Source organism: Erythrolamprus reginae, chromosome 7, assembly GCF_031021105.1.
Source record: "Erythrolamprus reginae isolate rEryReg1 chromosome 7, rEryReg1.hap1, whole genome shotgun sequence".
NCBI classification, from domain to species: domain Eukaryota; kingdom Metazoa; phylum Chordata; class Lepidosauria; order Squamata; family Dipsadidae; genus Erythrolamprus; species Erythrolamprus reginae.
In genome coordinates, this window is record NC_091956.1 from 86,979,791 (window position 1) to 86,995,071 (window position 15,281).

General features: G+C 48.6%; 2 protein-coding genes across 7 annotated transcripts in view; one reads left to right on the plus strand and one right to left on the minus strand.

Moving 5' to 3' along the window:
• The window catches only part of LIN54 (lin-54 DREAM MuvB core complex component), a 29,844-nt gene extending 26,526 nt beyond the window's left edge, over positions 1 to 3,318 (plus strand). For all 6 annotated transcript variants that reach the window (XM_070758106.1, XM_070758108.1, XM_070758110.1 and 3 more), the window contains one exon: positions 1 to 3,318. In XM_070758106.1, coding sequence (XP_070614207.1) covers positions 1 to 205 — 205 coding nt within the window. In that variant the 3' untranslated portion in view covers positions 206 to 3,318.
• The window catches only part of TRMT44 (tRNA methyltransferase 44 homolog), a 14,203-nt gene continuing 1,432 nt past the window's right edge, over positions 2,511 to 15,281 (minus strand). The window contains 11 exon segments of the mRNA XM_070758115.1: positions 2,511 to 5,308; positions 5,770 to 5,886; positions 6,959 to 7,340; positions 8,036 to 8,219; positions 9,874 to 9,974; positions 10,422 to 10,493; positions 10,736 to 10,843; positions 11,781 to 11,849; positions 13,802 to 13,861; positions 13,863 to 14,019; positions 14,973 to 15,090. Of these exon segments, the coding sequence (XP_070614216.1) occupies positions 5,052 to 5,308; positions 5,770 to 5,886; positions 6,959 to 7,340; positions 8,036 to 8,219; positions 9,874 to 9,974; positions 10,422 to 10,493; positions 10,736 to 10,843; positions 11,781 to 11,849; positions 13,802 to 13,861; positions 13,863 to 14,019; positions 14,973 to 15,090 (1,625 nt within the window). The 3' untranslated portion in view covers positions 2,511 to 5,051.

The following is a 15,281-nucleotide window of genomic DNA, read 5'->3' on the forward strand; positions in this document are numbered from 1 at the left end:
GTTGCCCTTCACCTTTGTCACAAAAGAGGTTGCTGATGCGACGTGTGACTGTTTACTTGCACAGGCTGAACAGGCCGAGAAGGCAGGGAAGTCAAAGGCCGTAGCGGAACGGATGATTCTAGAGGAGTTTGGACGTTGCCTAATGAGAATCATTAACTCGGCAGGAAAGTCCAAAAGTGGTGACCCCTGTGCCATGAACTGCTGATTCCTTTTTTCAAAGACTGGGACACTAAAAGGCACACGGACACTTTCCTGGCTCACGGCCGCATCCTTTGCTCGTTCCCATGGGTGTCTGTCACTATCGTAACTTTGCAGTGAGGCTTCACTTTTAACTTGAGCTTTTTATTTTTGCTTCACAGATACAAGATGTGTTTTATTCTCAACCTCTAAAACAACATGGGACAGCGAGTGCAAAGCTTAGATGGGTCCCTTCCCTTTCTTCTCTTTAAAAGGGTATCCTAGAAGCAATTCTCTAAATTATTATTATTATTATTATTATTATTTGCAATTGATACGGTTGACTTTTGTATATTTAGAAGAAAGAAGCTGGTCAGTCTATCAGGAGCAAATCAGCTTTTGTGCAAAACTCATTGAAAGGCCTGGATAGTCTTATAAGAAGAACAGTATCCGTATACTGGATGGATTTCCCCCCAGCCCAATCAATCAGCATCACAGCACAGAATATATTTGCAAAAACATAGGCAGTGGTACATCTGTGGGTGAGTTAGTGCTGACTGGAAATGATTAAAAATAAACATTTGCTGAAAAACAGTTTTAAAAATGCAAAGGTAAAGGTTATCTTGTTGACCACAATCTAATTTTAGTGACAGTGCCTTGTCTGTTGATCTTAAAATATTAACACCTTAGCAGTGACAGCTGCAGATATATAACATTGATAGAAAAAAAATCAAGGTCATAATTGATATCTTTATCGTTTTGGTATGTTTTTAAAAAATGCATCACTGTAAAATATATATATTCCAAATTTTAATAAGACATTTTCACGTCTGGCTTTCTAAGGGATCGACATTTTATTTGACAAACGTCAGTGTAATTAGATTTTTAACATTTCTGCTATATGCCCCCTATAACAAAATTAGGACAAACCTGTCTCTTATTTGTTTAGAATGTAACTCTCCGGTCAACTATTGAGTTTCCCAGACTAATAAAAAAATACTAATTTAATCTTAATTTATATCCGTAGCATCTTAGCTTTACTCATACTCCAGGTGGCAGGAATGGGTGGAAATAAATTGATCATGCCCATGTTTGTTAGTGGAAGCAACACTGGGGATATTTCTAAGCTAAAGAACACTCGGTAATATTTTAATCCTTAGATTCCCCTAAATGAAATGGGTTACTTCCCAAAGTCTGGACTTCAGTTCACAAAACTCCCCATGCCTGAGGATTCTAGAAGCCCACGATGACTGGAAGTGCTAAAATTGTGTAAAATGGCCAATGTTCTTGCTATGCTATCTGGATGTGGGATCAAATCTTTTTGCCTTCATCCCAGATTACGAAGAGTGAAATTGCTTTGGAAAAGATATTTTAAAATGGAAAGGGAAGAAGCCTGTGCATTTCTTAATATGGTCCTCAACCATTCTCAACGTAGCATATTTACTATAAGAACTGTGTGAGATTTGTTTTAAATTGCGCATGGCGCAGTGTGGGAGATGCATCTTTTGAAGGCTGAGGTTTTCTTTTAAAAACGAAAGCAAAAACCTGTATGATTGTCATTTAGAGAGTTGAGTAGGATGAACAAGTTGGCCAATAACGATAGACTTTATGCTCCCTTATGTCTGTGAGCTTTCATGTGTCTAATACTTCAGTCTGTTGGGTTATGGTTGAAGTTGATAAGACAGTGGAAGTCGGCAGAGTCCCACCTGCTTGTGCAGTTAAAATTAGATCCATCCTATGAAAATGCACATTTCAACCGGAGAGGGAGGGGAAGGTACCAACGAGGCGGCAAAACCTTTATTTCTTCAGCCAAGAGTTAAGCATTAGTCCCAGTAAGTATTGAGTGGAGATGCTCTTTTAGCAGTGTTCAAACCAATTTCGAGCTGTGTGCATTCTTTTCCGTATTCAAATCGGCTTAGTTTATATTTTAAAGGTGTATTTTGGAAGCGTAGCCTTAGGACAAAACCCCTTAAAGGTTTCCTTGGGAAAGAGAGAGGAGAGTGGAGTGACATCACTTGGAGGGAATTGCTTAGCAGGAAGAGAACCTTTGCCATAAAAACTATTATAATGTGAAACACAACTGCATGGTTTTGTAGTGAAGAAATTGTTTGATCATTTATGAATATCTAAGTTCCACGTTTGAATCAGCAAGCACCTGCTAGATAATGTAGCCTTGCTCTGTAATTATAGTGCTGCAATTATTCTTCTCAAAATGGATGTTTTCTCCATATAATTGTGTGTGTGTGTATGGATGGATATATGTACATATGCAAACACACCTTCTATTGTATTGCAATATGTATGTACGTAGCAAACTTGGTTACACACAAGCCTGAAAGGGAAGCTGTTTATTTCAATATAATTCTTTTACAAATAGAATTATTTCTGGGTGGGCAAGAGTTTGTTAATTTTCTGAGTAGGTGAGGACTTGCCTCTTTACTAATTTCATAAATGTCCATACAAAAAGATTTGTATAAATGTAAACTAGTGTAAGTGGGTAAAGCTCAGATCAAGTTATTTTCCAAACATGCATTGCTTTGTCTAGAATTACATTTGTTCTGTGTTGTACATATTCTGTGTCTTATTTTAACTTGCACCTTTTTTGTGATGTGTATTTATAAGTGTGCAGAAAACCTTCTGTGAAGTTTGGATTCTAGTTGTAGATTATGTATAATGGAATTGTGTGTGAAAGATTTGAAGGAGGTGCAATCAAAGAAAACTGGGTTTTTTCGTCTCATAAAACAAGCCGTCTCCCCTGTATAGCTTGGGTCTTCTCCCCTTTTGAGTTTCTCTTGGCTCTTTGCATGGAAATATACCAAGATCTCTTGAGAGCAGCTTGTCAAAAAGTATTGTGCTCCTCTCGGTCGGCTGAGATTCCGCAGAGTTCCTTTCAAAGCCCCTAGGACAATAACAATTAGGAGCTGCTTAGCCAGAATGCTTTTATATTGTGCACCCACCCCCCTTATTAGCAGATTTTGAGGTGGGGGGAGGGTATTTAGGGAAATTTTCTAGTTATGGTTTACATCCAAAAATAGATAAAATTTATATTACTAGACCTATTAAAAGAATACACTTTTCTATATTGCAAAAAGAAATGTCAGATAAAGAAAAAAATAAAATGTTTATACTATTATGTACAAACTGACAAATGTGTTTTTTCTTTGCTAATGTCAGTATAATATTAAGAAATTACAATGGTTACTCAGCACTTGTACTTCATTGGTTCCAGGAGACGCGCTGAGTTCTCACAAGGGGGAGTGGGGGCACAGGAGCCGGGGGATTTCTCCTGTGACCCCTTCCTTCGCCAGGAAGGACCCCCCCCCCCCCAATTGGTTTCTCTTCCTAGGTCAGCGGCTTTCCCAGCATGGCCGACGTCCGGCTCACCTTCCGTGGCTGTCCCTCCCCCAATTGCTTGAGTCACCAGGACAATATTTTTATATGACAAAATGCGTCAAGTACCAAATTCGAGGGGCTTTAAAGCAGTCGAGGACCGAGGTACCAGATTTCATTAGCACAACCACCGCAACTTGATAGTTCAGTTGTCGCTAATTTTTAAAATATGTCATCTGAATTGTTGTTTTTTTCAAAATTCTCATTTTTGCTTTACATGTAATGTTTTCCTTATCTGACTTGTTATGTCATCTTTGATGCTGATGTTGACAGGTAGCCTTTGCTTTCTCTTTTGGTCCTCTAAATTCCCTTTGTTAAAACACTGTTCTGCCTTTAAACTTTTGTGGAAAATGTATGGGCTGTGTCCTTTCCCGTAATTGTGGAATAGCTAACAAAAACCTCATCTGGATGGTGTTGGTTAGTAAACGCAGGCTGAATTATAAAACTCTAGATTATATCATAAGTTATTTTAAAAGTTCATGTCGATATTCAACCCCAAACCTTATTTCTAAGCAGAGAGTGGGATTCCGCTGCTTCTGCCCAAGCGCATCACTGCGTATTTGAAATGTAAATATATGTATGTGTATATATATACATTTGAGATATAAGAGGCAGGTGCATCTTTTCCCCTGTGACAAATCTGGCTGAGTTGAAGCCTGGTCCTCCTTAATAAAATGGGTTCGTTGCAAAAGGCGCCATCCAGAGCACCCCCGATTTTAGGCATTTGATGCACTAATGTCGCCCCCCCCCTCCTAGGAAGGAATCACACTCGCAAGCATGACCTGGGAATCTTAGGTTTAGGTCTGGTTTTAAATTCTTAATTAATAATAACAACAACAATGGAGTTGGAAGGGACCTTGGAGGTCTTCTAGTCCAACCCCCTGCTTAGGCAGGAAACCCTACAGCACTTGATCTGCTTAAAATGCTCACAATTTGGAGTTGTAGCTCTGGCTTTATCTTCCACCCCACATTCTTTGTACTACTTTATTTCCTAGTTCTACTGTTCTGCGGTATGTTGTGTGTTTTGACCTGTGGTTATAACAATAAACGCAACTAACCAAGGTGGCCCAAACTGTGATCAGAAGGGTCAAAGGGCAGGCGCCTCCTGGGCCCTGCCGTGAAGGGTCCTGGGTGGTCTCTGAGGGGGTTCCTGCAGACGTCTCACGACCCAATCGGGCAACGCCATCAGCGCTCGGTTGCCCAGTTTGGATCATAAACGTCTGCAAGGGAACAACTCACGGCTTAGCTCCGCGGACTGACTCCGCCCACAAACGTTCTGAGAAATGAACCTTTTTTGGAGCAAACGGGGGGGGGGGGGGAGCGCGTCCTTACACTCCCGTCCATCTGGCTGACATTTAAGGCAGAAACGAAGAAGGCGACTCAGCTCAGCCGCCTTCCACAAAGGCTGCGCGAGGCTTTGGCTGTGCGGCTCCTCTGGCCCTGGGAACAAGGACGCGGCCCCAGTCACGTGGAGAGGCCGCTCTTTATTCAGCAGAATTGGGCCCCGAAGGCTCTTTGTCGCCCGTCGCGATCCGTCTTTGGCTCAGGTCGGCGTTCCCATGGGCGTATGGGCAGGAGGCCGAGGGCAGCGGGCAGCCCTGAGGGTGATGCTGGTCAAACCAGCAGAGCCGGGTCTTCGTGGCTTCGGGAGGGGGCCGGGCTCTGGTCTGCCGGCCCCGCGGCTGCTTCCTGGGCCTCTCCTCCTCCCTCCAGTCGCGGATGCGAACTCTCCCGTGCTGGACTGAAAGGGGAGGAATCACATGGACAGGCCAGTTAGTGCCGGCCGGTAGAGGACACACGATGGTGGTGGTGATTGCCATGGCTGCTCCTCCTGACATAGAAGGCTGTGAACTTACAACATTAAAAACAGAAGAATAATAGCTAGTTACAGCCAATCAATTGGACTGAAAGACACTGTCAATCAATCCCAAGACTCTGACTATCTGTAAACTCTCTGCAAACACGGTGGGAGGGAGGACTAGCCAAGAAACGTTAGCCTGACGCAACACGGAAGCGTTAGTGGAGGTGCCAGGAGGAAACCACCTGGAGAGGAACTTCCACGATGGACAGAGGAGAGGACCCCTTTGTCCCAGACCCCCACCGCCCCTTGACCTGGGAGAAGCACCTAGAGATCTTTCCGGGGCAACCACCCCCCAAGCGGAGGCCTTAAGGGAAGAGACCGAAAGGGAGCTGCCTCCTTACCTTTAAACACCTGGTGATTGTTCCTGAGCAAGGTCTGCAGGCCCCCGTATTCCTTCTTCAGAGTTTTCAAAGTGTCCTTGTCCAAATGCCCAGCGATGTCACTCAAGGGGAGACTCACTGCAGGGAACAGGGTTCGTAGAACACGGTCAGCGCTTTGGGGGCTGCTGGGAATTTGGGTCCTTTGAAACATTCGTCTCTGTCTCTAATCTACAGTATATATGTCTATATATCTGCATTTGTTTTCATAGATTTTCACGGGTGCCGGTATGCGCTTGGTGTCCCTGTGCACAGAGAGTGTTCCTGCACATTTCAACGAGATCCCACGCGTCACCTCCAGGCCTCTCCTGGACAAAGTGAGGTTGCAGCCGTGGGTTTTTCCCTTATAAATAGTGGTGGAGGGTGTGTGGAAGGCTGCCAGTGGGCTAGGTGGCTGTGCCGTGACACCCTGATGGGCTGGAGGAGTCACATCTGGCCAGTTGATTGACAGGGTGGAGCTGTGGTTGTGATTTGTTCATTGACCACGATCTTCCAGATGTCTGGTAAGTGAGGTGTCATCACTTCTATTCATAATGGGTGTGTGTGTGTGTTTCTATTTCTATGGCTTCCATAATTATTCTTTTGTATAAGTGTTAGGTTTGGGAGATTAATTTGGTTTATTCAAAGTCAATTTCATGTGATGAAAAAGGGAAGAAAAACACTCTCGATACACAGGGGGAACCAGAGACACCCAGTATATGTATCTGTATCTACTGTATCTCTCTCTAAATCTATATACAACTATATCTTCCTCCCCTATATTTATAATTTGCATAATCTAAATATGAAGGTTAGAGTGAGATAATATCCCTCCCTCCCTGTGTGTGTGTGTGAGTGGAATGACACCCACTTCCTTTCCTGAAAGCACTGTGGTTGTTGTTGTTGTTGTTGTTATCACGTGCTTTACAAGCCCCCCCCCCCCCGACTGATATTACCATGAACCTTTTCCTACTGCAAAGCACAGGAGCAATTCTGGGGGTGGGTGGGGGGTGTTGCATGTGCCGCAGGAGAGGGGCTGGGAAGGGGCAGGACGCCTGACGCTAACGGCAGAGCCTGGTGCCTTTGACCCGCTTGCCGGGATCCTCCTCCAGCCAGGCCCTCCCCCCCCCCAGGCCTGAGAAAGGGTTGGGGCAGGGAGCCCGTCGTCTCTCACCTCCGCTGTTCCAGGGGCCGGGAGGTCCGTGGGGGCTCTCTTCCGTCTGCCCCAGCAGCAGGTGGGCTACCTCCAGAGCCACCTGGTCTACCAAGGCATGCGGGAGGGCGGTGCAGTTTCTTACTTGTTCTTTGCCCCGAGGCAGAAACCCAGAGGGCCACGGGGCCTGCCCACCGCTCTCCCGAGGGGGCTCCGGGCACAGCGGCCGACCGGCGGCCCAGGAGGGGCTCTGCTCCCGATGCCCCCGGGGGAAGCCTTGGCCCGGCGCTGCCACTGCTGGGCTACCCGGCTGCCGTTTCTGGATGTACTGCCTCCTCTCTGCCTCCAGGGCCCCCTCGCCTTGTGCCTCCGGGGAAGGTCTCGTCCTCCCGATTAAACACACCTGGAACAAAGAGGGGTCCTCTTGTGAAGGACCTCCCAGGTGGACCCTCCCAGGTATCCACACGCAGGCAGGGCCTGTCCAGCGAGCTCACAGGCAACAGTTTGCTTAGTCACCGTTCAGAGTTACAATGGCGCTGGAAAGTGTGACTTACAAACAGTTTTTCCACATGTTCCTGTGATCCAAATTCAGGTGCTTGGCCCCTGACTCACTCTTACGACCCCGTTGCTCTGTCCCAAGGTCACGAGACCTTCTGACCAGCAAGCTCAACGGGGAAGCCAGAATCACTGAACTCGGTGAAGGGCTGCAAAAAAATTTACTACCACACTGTGGCTGTGGCTTTATTTTGTGGGTGTGGCTTGCTGCCCATGTGACCAGGTGGGAGTGGCTTGACGATCATGTGACCGGCAGATGGCTTAAAGATCATGTGACTGTCTTAAAGGTGGCCAACGTGACGTCACTCGCATCCAGGGTTTGGGTCAGGGTGCCTGGCCTCTCCTGGCCTCAGAGAGCTATAATTTCCCCAGGGAGGGAAAGGGTGCGCCCTATACTCCGAAAAATACGGTATTCAGTGGGGCCGCCCCCTTTGTGCATATTCGGCTGAACGCAAGCAGGTCCAGCGGTCCGAATTGCCGAGGCCTGAGGGGGAGCTTGACCGAGGACCAAACGCGAAGGCTGCTAAAGAGACGGGGCGTTACCCTCTTGGTGGAAGGGATCCGGAGGCAGTCCTCCTCCACGCGAAAGCCGCAGACGGCCCCGACCTCCGTCACGAAGTCCAGGTATTCCCTGTACTGGCTCTTCTGGCTCTGCCGCCGGTTGTATTTCCCGTAGAAGTCAAAGAAGCAGCAGGGCAGCAGGAAATACCGACAAGAAGGGGAGGACCTGCAGCAGGGAGGGGGGGCGAAATGAAGTCAGGCACCGCGGGAGGCTCCCAAAAGCTCCCGAGACTCGGGTGACGACGCGCGTCTATCAAGCTGTCAGGTGTCTATGCAGCACAGATCTCGCTAAATACCTGATCAAAATGCAGGTCTGTGGTTGGATGAACCTGGCTAAGGCTTCCGGACGCTGGCTGCTCACTACAGGAGGGTGTCCGGGGGGGGGAAGCATTTCGGAAATTCCCCGATATTTCCCTGACATTTCCCTGTCACTTGCGGTCCAGTTAAAGCACGGCCGTAGGTGACGTCATACCAAATGGCTCAGCCGTGGGGGAATTTTGGCAGCTGAGGAAGCAGGTGGCTGCCAGAGTTAGGCTCATTTTTGCTTTGACTCTGCCAGGCAGCGAGATCCAGGGGTTTTTTACATGATTATTCCCTGATTTTTAAACATTTTAATTGTTTTCCCCCCGATTTATTCTGTTTTTTTCACAAATTCCTTTATAATTCCCTGATATTTCCTGAACCGCCGATTTCCCTGTTTTCCAGGTTTCCTGGACACCCTGTATCTGCCGTGTATCAGATTCCCAAATGGGGGGTGGGGGGTGGGGGTCACTAGATATTTTACCACTTCACAGAGGGGTCTACAACCCCTGGGCTGTTGGCCAGTACTGGGCCGTGGACTGTCACTCAGCAGAAGTGACAGCTGAGCATGCACCCGCAGCTCCATCTGTATGAGTGGCAGGCATGGGTGCCTGCCACTCAAGCAAATGGAGCTGCATGAATGTACACGCTTGCCATCCACTCGCGGGGAGGCATCCCATCACATACACACACAAACACATACAAAACCTGGGGTGCCTTGACTTAAGAAGTGGCCCTGCTGCTGCATCGGCTGCCGTGCAGATTCTGGGGCCTGCTACAGTGATAAAATCAGACTAAGAGCGCTGTGAATTCAAAAAACTGTGTTGATACAATGTACGTAAACTGTGTTGGGTGCTGCAATACATATAAACTAACAATGCACGTTTAAGGAGTGTCCCTTTAAGAGCAGTGTGCCGGTTGGCCACAAGAGGGCGCCAACAGAGTTCTCTCTTGCGGGAGCACTATTGATGAGTTGCTGTGTGGAAGAGAGCTGTGTGCTGATCTCTGGTTTGTACAGGATGGTTCGGCTTATATGTGTATGATTCGGACTGTATAACGACCACTCTATTGTCTATCTGTCCATAATGTACATACTCCACTTGTCCTAGTCTGGTTATTTCACTTGAATCATCCACGTAGCTGCCACAATGGCTCTGCATGAAGGTTGTTTTAGGGCTACTGTATTTTTCCTAAGCATCCTAAGGCCTCTGCTCTAGAAGTCGCCTAGAATTCATGCCGGCTCCACCAAGTTTGTATGCCGCCCTGAGTAAATAAATTTCCACTTTCTGGACTGTAGCATTAGTCTAACCCTCCTTAGCAGGAGCTGAAGATACTGACCGGCCTCCAATTCCGATTCTCCTGAACCGAAACTTTCTTCACTTGCAGTTCTCTCAGTTTCCCCTGAGATTCCGTGTCTCCCTTTCACCAAGAGGGGATTCTCTCAAACACAGAGAAGGCCTCCTCTGCCCTAACGGAAACGCAGCGCCCCCCCCCCCCCGAGGGCTCCGTTCCGTGGCTACCTGGCTGCCATGACGGGGATCCAGGGCGTCAGCTCGTCCGAGTGGTTTCCGATTAACCAGTCAACCTCCGGATAAAGGTGGTTTGGATTAATGGCACTTTCCTAATTAAGAAAGAAGAAGGCATCTTAATGAGACAGGCAAAGGGCTGCCAGTATTTTTCCACCGAAATCTATCGGCACAGGTCAAGCCCAGAACTTCTGTGGCAGAGCGAGGTAATTGTGAAGGGAGTTTTGGGCTCTTTTATGACCGAGTCTTAAGCGAATTGCTGCAGCTGTCCAATTAGTAGCATCGTTGTTAAGCGAATCCAGCTCCCACCTTGATTTGGCTTGTCATCAGGCCACAAAACGGATCACATGACCCAGGGACCATCGTAAATATGATCACGTGACCCTGGGGAGGCTATCACAGTCGTAAGTGTGAAACATGGTCATAACCAGCCACTTTCCCCACGGCCTTGTAACCTCAAACAGCCGTTAAGAGAGCGGCCGCCAGACGAGGCCCCGCCTGTATTTCAGGGGGAAAGGAACCCACCCGTGTTCCAGCCCTACCTCCAAGCGGGTCTGTGGGCCGTACGTCTCCCAGATCTTCCTCCTCCGGACGTCAATTCCTCTCCCTGGATGCTGGAAGAACCCACACAGGGGGCATCGTTAGGGAAACGGCCTCTCCCGCCACCTCCGCTCAACGCAAACCTTTTCTTCCCACAAGGGATTAAAGAGAAAAAGAAACCCACCCACCCACCCCTCAAAGCCATCCTGGGGAAAAGCCCCCTTGCCAGCCAGTCCGGTGCCCCCATCAGCCAAGCTGGGGGGAGAGCCAGAGGGGGGAAAAGGGTGACTTGACCCCGAGCGTACAGCTGACCTACCCCCTCGTTGCTTAAGATGTGGACCAGGAGTCCGTTCCCACAGCCCAGGTCCAGGAAGGACTGCTTCTCGCACCGGCCTCCCCTCGCCCGCTCGTCTTCCCAGAGGATCTGACAAGACAGGACCACCACTCAGAAAAGACAAACCACCACCAGCAGGAGCGAGTCACGGCCAAGCTAGGAAAGGGCCGGCTGGATTCCCAGAGATCCAGGAGGTTCCAACCGGGGCTGGAGGCCGTTCAGACTTAGTGGCATACAAATCGAAAGGGGGATTTTGGATTCTCTGACGTTTTAGAAGTTTGCAGACTGCAGCACAGACTTTCCAGGCCGAGAATTCCACCCTGATGCAGTTGTGGGAAGAGGCTGGTTCTTCATCTTAGGTGGGGAAAATGAAATCGTGAAGGTGGCAGCACTTTTCCCAGCCAACAGAGCTGGTTTTTTATTTGTTTTCTGCTGACCTTGAAGCCCATCAACATTCAGATGCGCCCAGTCTCCTCCCCCAGGCTGAGACGGCATCATTTATTCTCTGGGTGCAAAACCACATGAACCAAGCAGGAGATTTTCTGGAATAACTTATTGCCACCGACTCCTCCTCTGCCCGTCTAATCCTTTGGGCACGGAGCCTTTATTCCGGCCCGGGGGGTTTAAGGTTCAGGTCCACTTTGGGCCACGCCCCCTTGGGCTTTAAGCAGCTGTAGCTTCCTACATAGCCATGAAGGAAAGGTGGAGCTGACCCCTCCCACACAGCCACTTCCACCAGCTGGACGAGGTCAAGAAAATGGGCCCATCCACACATCTTTTTTGGGAAGAATTAACAAAATTCTCAAGCACAGAACTCCCCCACTCCTGGTAAACAAATATATAATCTCCTAACTGAAATTATTAACAGAATTGTGCTCAAAATGTATCTCGCATGTCCAATTTAAGGTGTCAAATTTTCACATTCAGTAAAATCTATTCTTTATAGTTCCATTTTGGGAAGTGTTTTATTTTGGAGCAATTTATACTTTCAGAGCAATATTTTAATTAGTTTTTAAACACCACTTACCAGCAGATAAGTAGCTATGGCCACATCCTCATATACAAACTTTTCAGGATCTGTTACTTCGGGCCAAACCTGCAGATAAACAAGACACAGGTCCACATGATGAACTGTAGATATTCAACATGAAAGGTCATTTCAAATACCCAGCAGATGTCCACTTCGTGCCCATCCAGGCCCACCGAACGGACCCCACAGCCAGTTGGGGAGCCTCCGAGACGGTGATGTCCCTTCAGCCAGCTCTCCCTGTGCCAACCCCACCGGGCACCTTCCTGGCACCAGGCCCGTCTGCCAGGCGGATCCAGAGGTGGCCCTGGAGGCATAAAAACCCAGCCGCAAGGGCGTTGTTCCCTGCACGCTGTCAAGGCAAACGCAGAGCCAGGGCTACTTCAACCCTGGCCACCAGGACCATCAACGCCATCCGTTTTCTTTTTCTTCCTTGCCCTCCAAAGGGCAGTGGCAGGGTCAGTGGCGCCCACCCCTCGATCGGTGCGCCTTTCACCTCTGCTCCCTGAGTTACACTGGTTAGCAGCTGGCTTCCGGCCTCCATTCCAAGGCCTGGCCAGGGCCTCTTAAAGCCCAAGGCGGCATCAGGCCCGGCTGAGGAAGTGCATCGACCTGCCCAGCGGGAAGAGGCTCTTGTGGCTCCTCTACAACTGACGGGGGCCAGAGGGGGCCTTCCTGCTGTGGCCCCGCTCCGTGGCACACATCACTCGCCCAAGGCCAGGCTGCCCCCAACTCTGCGGGGGTCTTCAGGAAGGGCCTGAGGACGGGACGTTGCCACAATCAGGCCTGGGGTGGAACTGCTAATTTGTATTATTAGGGAAACTGACCTCTCTGCTGGAAATTTATTAATTGCTTGTTTGTTTGTTTGTTTGACTTCTATGCAGCCCACAATCCCGTGGCAAATGTATGTTTTATGGTTTTGCTGCTATTTCTTATCTTCCCTTCATTAGGGGGAGTTGATTTCACAGGATCAGAGCTGCCACAGAGAAGGCCCTTCTTTTTACTCCTTTTGGTGTCCAGTCACATGTATTAAGAGGGGCAGCTGTATAAATTTACCAAGTAAATAAACAAACACGCCACCCAACTTTAAGAAGAGTCTTACAAAAGAAGAAGAATGTTAACTTGGGAGCCCGATCCTGTGACAAACCCAACGGTCCACTTCCTTCCCACATTTACACCAACAGCTCCATCCTCAAGACTAGGGGCTTCTCCGTGTACTTTTCTTCTAATGTGGCATGTTTCACACGTCCTGGTACAAACGGGGCAAAGGCTGCAGAGCAGGACACAAGTTTTGCACCAAGACTCAGACACTGACTGAGTAAAGCAGGAGCAGAGCCATTTTTCCAGCCTTCAACTGAGCTCAGAGCAGCCACCGGGAGGGAGGGAGGGGGGGTCAAACTTCACTAGCGGGACTGTGTGAGACTGATGAGTGGACAATTTAAAGGTTTCAGGCAATCTCTCTAGATCTCAACAAACCCAACAAGTCTTTTTAATGTATTACACCTGTGAATTGATGAAACTATTGGAATCTGACTCCAGTGGTTTAACTCACATCTGCACAATCACCTGTTAATTACCCTCCTCGCTCTGAAGTCTGGGCGCTCAACAGACCTGATGAAGCAACACGGGGCTCATGAATGTTTTAATGCCTTGGCTAATCCGTTCCCTGAGATTTCCCAACCTCTCGGGCGGCGCTCTGAGAACCAGGAAACGGCTGGAGGCCTCAGTGCCTGGGAAGCAGATTTAGCGGCCAACACAAGCAGGGCACCCTCTCCACCTGGCAGGGGGGAATTCCCACTCCCAGCTTTTCCATCATGCTTTCCTCGGAGAGAACCGGACTTCGGTCCCCTCCCCGCTTCCCTCCCTCTGGAGCTTTGGGAGGCTGAGTTCCCCACACATTTCCCCCTTCTGTCTCCAAGGCCCAACCCGCCCTCCTTCCTTCCTTCGATGTCTCCTTGTTCAGTTAAGGACAAAACTTATGAAATGGACACGTCTCTGCACGAATGCTAAAGTCTACTTACCTTCACCATGTCTCTGTACTTTTCCTTCAAATCCTGGTAAACCTGGCTGTATCTGGCGAGCAGAAACGAGGGAGAGCGTGCTCTTGAATTCATTCTTTGTGACCTCCGTAGACCACTTGGCCAGTTTAGAAATCAATTCGCTTCCAAGCCACTCGGCCCTAGGATACACAATTCCATCAGGGACGTATTTCTCTGGATTCAGAAGCACCGACACAGTCCTGCAAGCAGACAGACGAAATGAAGGAGCACCATCAATCGGTAGTTGAGCACTTTAATGGCACTGTGGCCCATAGAGAACCGTTCTGCTTTTAGTTTACACTAGTAGCATGTAGCAAAAAGGGACAATATTTTCTTTCTCAAACAGAAGAATCGGAGGCCTGTGGCTCATGCCCCCCCCCCACTTGCAGCCTTCTTAGAAAGCAGCACTAACAATACAATGATACAATGATTAAAAAAGAAGTTGAGCGACAACCATTTAAACCCCAAAACCATAACAAACCTAAATTGTTACGCCTCCCTCAAAACAATCTAACAAGCATCCATACCAACAAACATAATTCGGGCACGTCTGGTGTTAAAATACACACACACACACACACACACACACACATCCAGGCCTGTCGGCAAAGCCAGGTTTTAACAGCTGTTCGAAAAGTCAGTCGATCGGGAGGGAGCTGGTTCCATAGAAGCGTCTGACTGGTCGGACTGCAGACATATGTTCCAAGGCGCCAAAATGGAAGCTTCGGTCCCTCACACCAGGGGGAATCTGTGTTTTCCACCCAGGGTCTTCTTTGGTGGCCCCCAAAGGAATCCTGACCCCCCCAGGTTGAGACCCCCTGATCTAGAAGATTCAGCAGGCACAGAACGTAGAGGTGCAGGCAGTTCCAAATGCTCCTGGAACAGAACAGGCGGCAACTCTGCAAACTGTGTTAGTTGCAGACCCCTCCCGAGTCCAACTCCCACGGCCGAACGGCCAAAATCCGAATCGTATCAAACTGAGGCCAGCGACTCCCAAGCCAGATTCAACTTGCTGCTTAATTTACACCTTAACGCAAAATATGCCACATATTTTAAACATCTGATAAGATTAAACAGCACGAGCAGAAACCCAGAATTGTCGCCGTGCACCCGCAGTGTGTTGTGAGAGGCGCAACCTCTTCTGAGCACCCACCACTCGTCGTGCTGGACGTGCCGGAGTCGGATCTGATAAATGTTGTCGACCTTCACCTCGTATCGTCCCTCGCAGGTCTGTTCCAAAGGCAGGAAGGTCACCGACCCATTGGGCACATCTGGAAAGAGGGGCAAGTTGTTCAGCTTTATTCCTCCTGGGACACATTTCCTTTTAGACAACGACACAAAGGCTGCTACGTGGAACCCTGAATTCACTGACATTGAAACAGACCAGACTGAGAAGTGGAGAATGTAGCCGAGGAGCTGACGGATCCTTTGGTCTCTCTGAGCTTCTTTCCCTGCAGGGGTT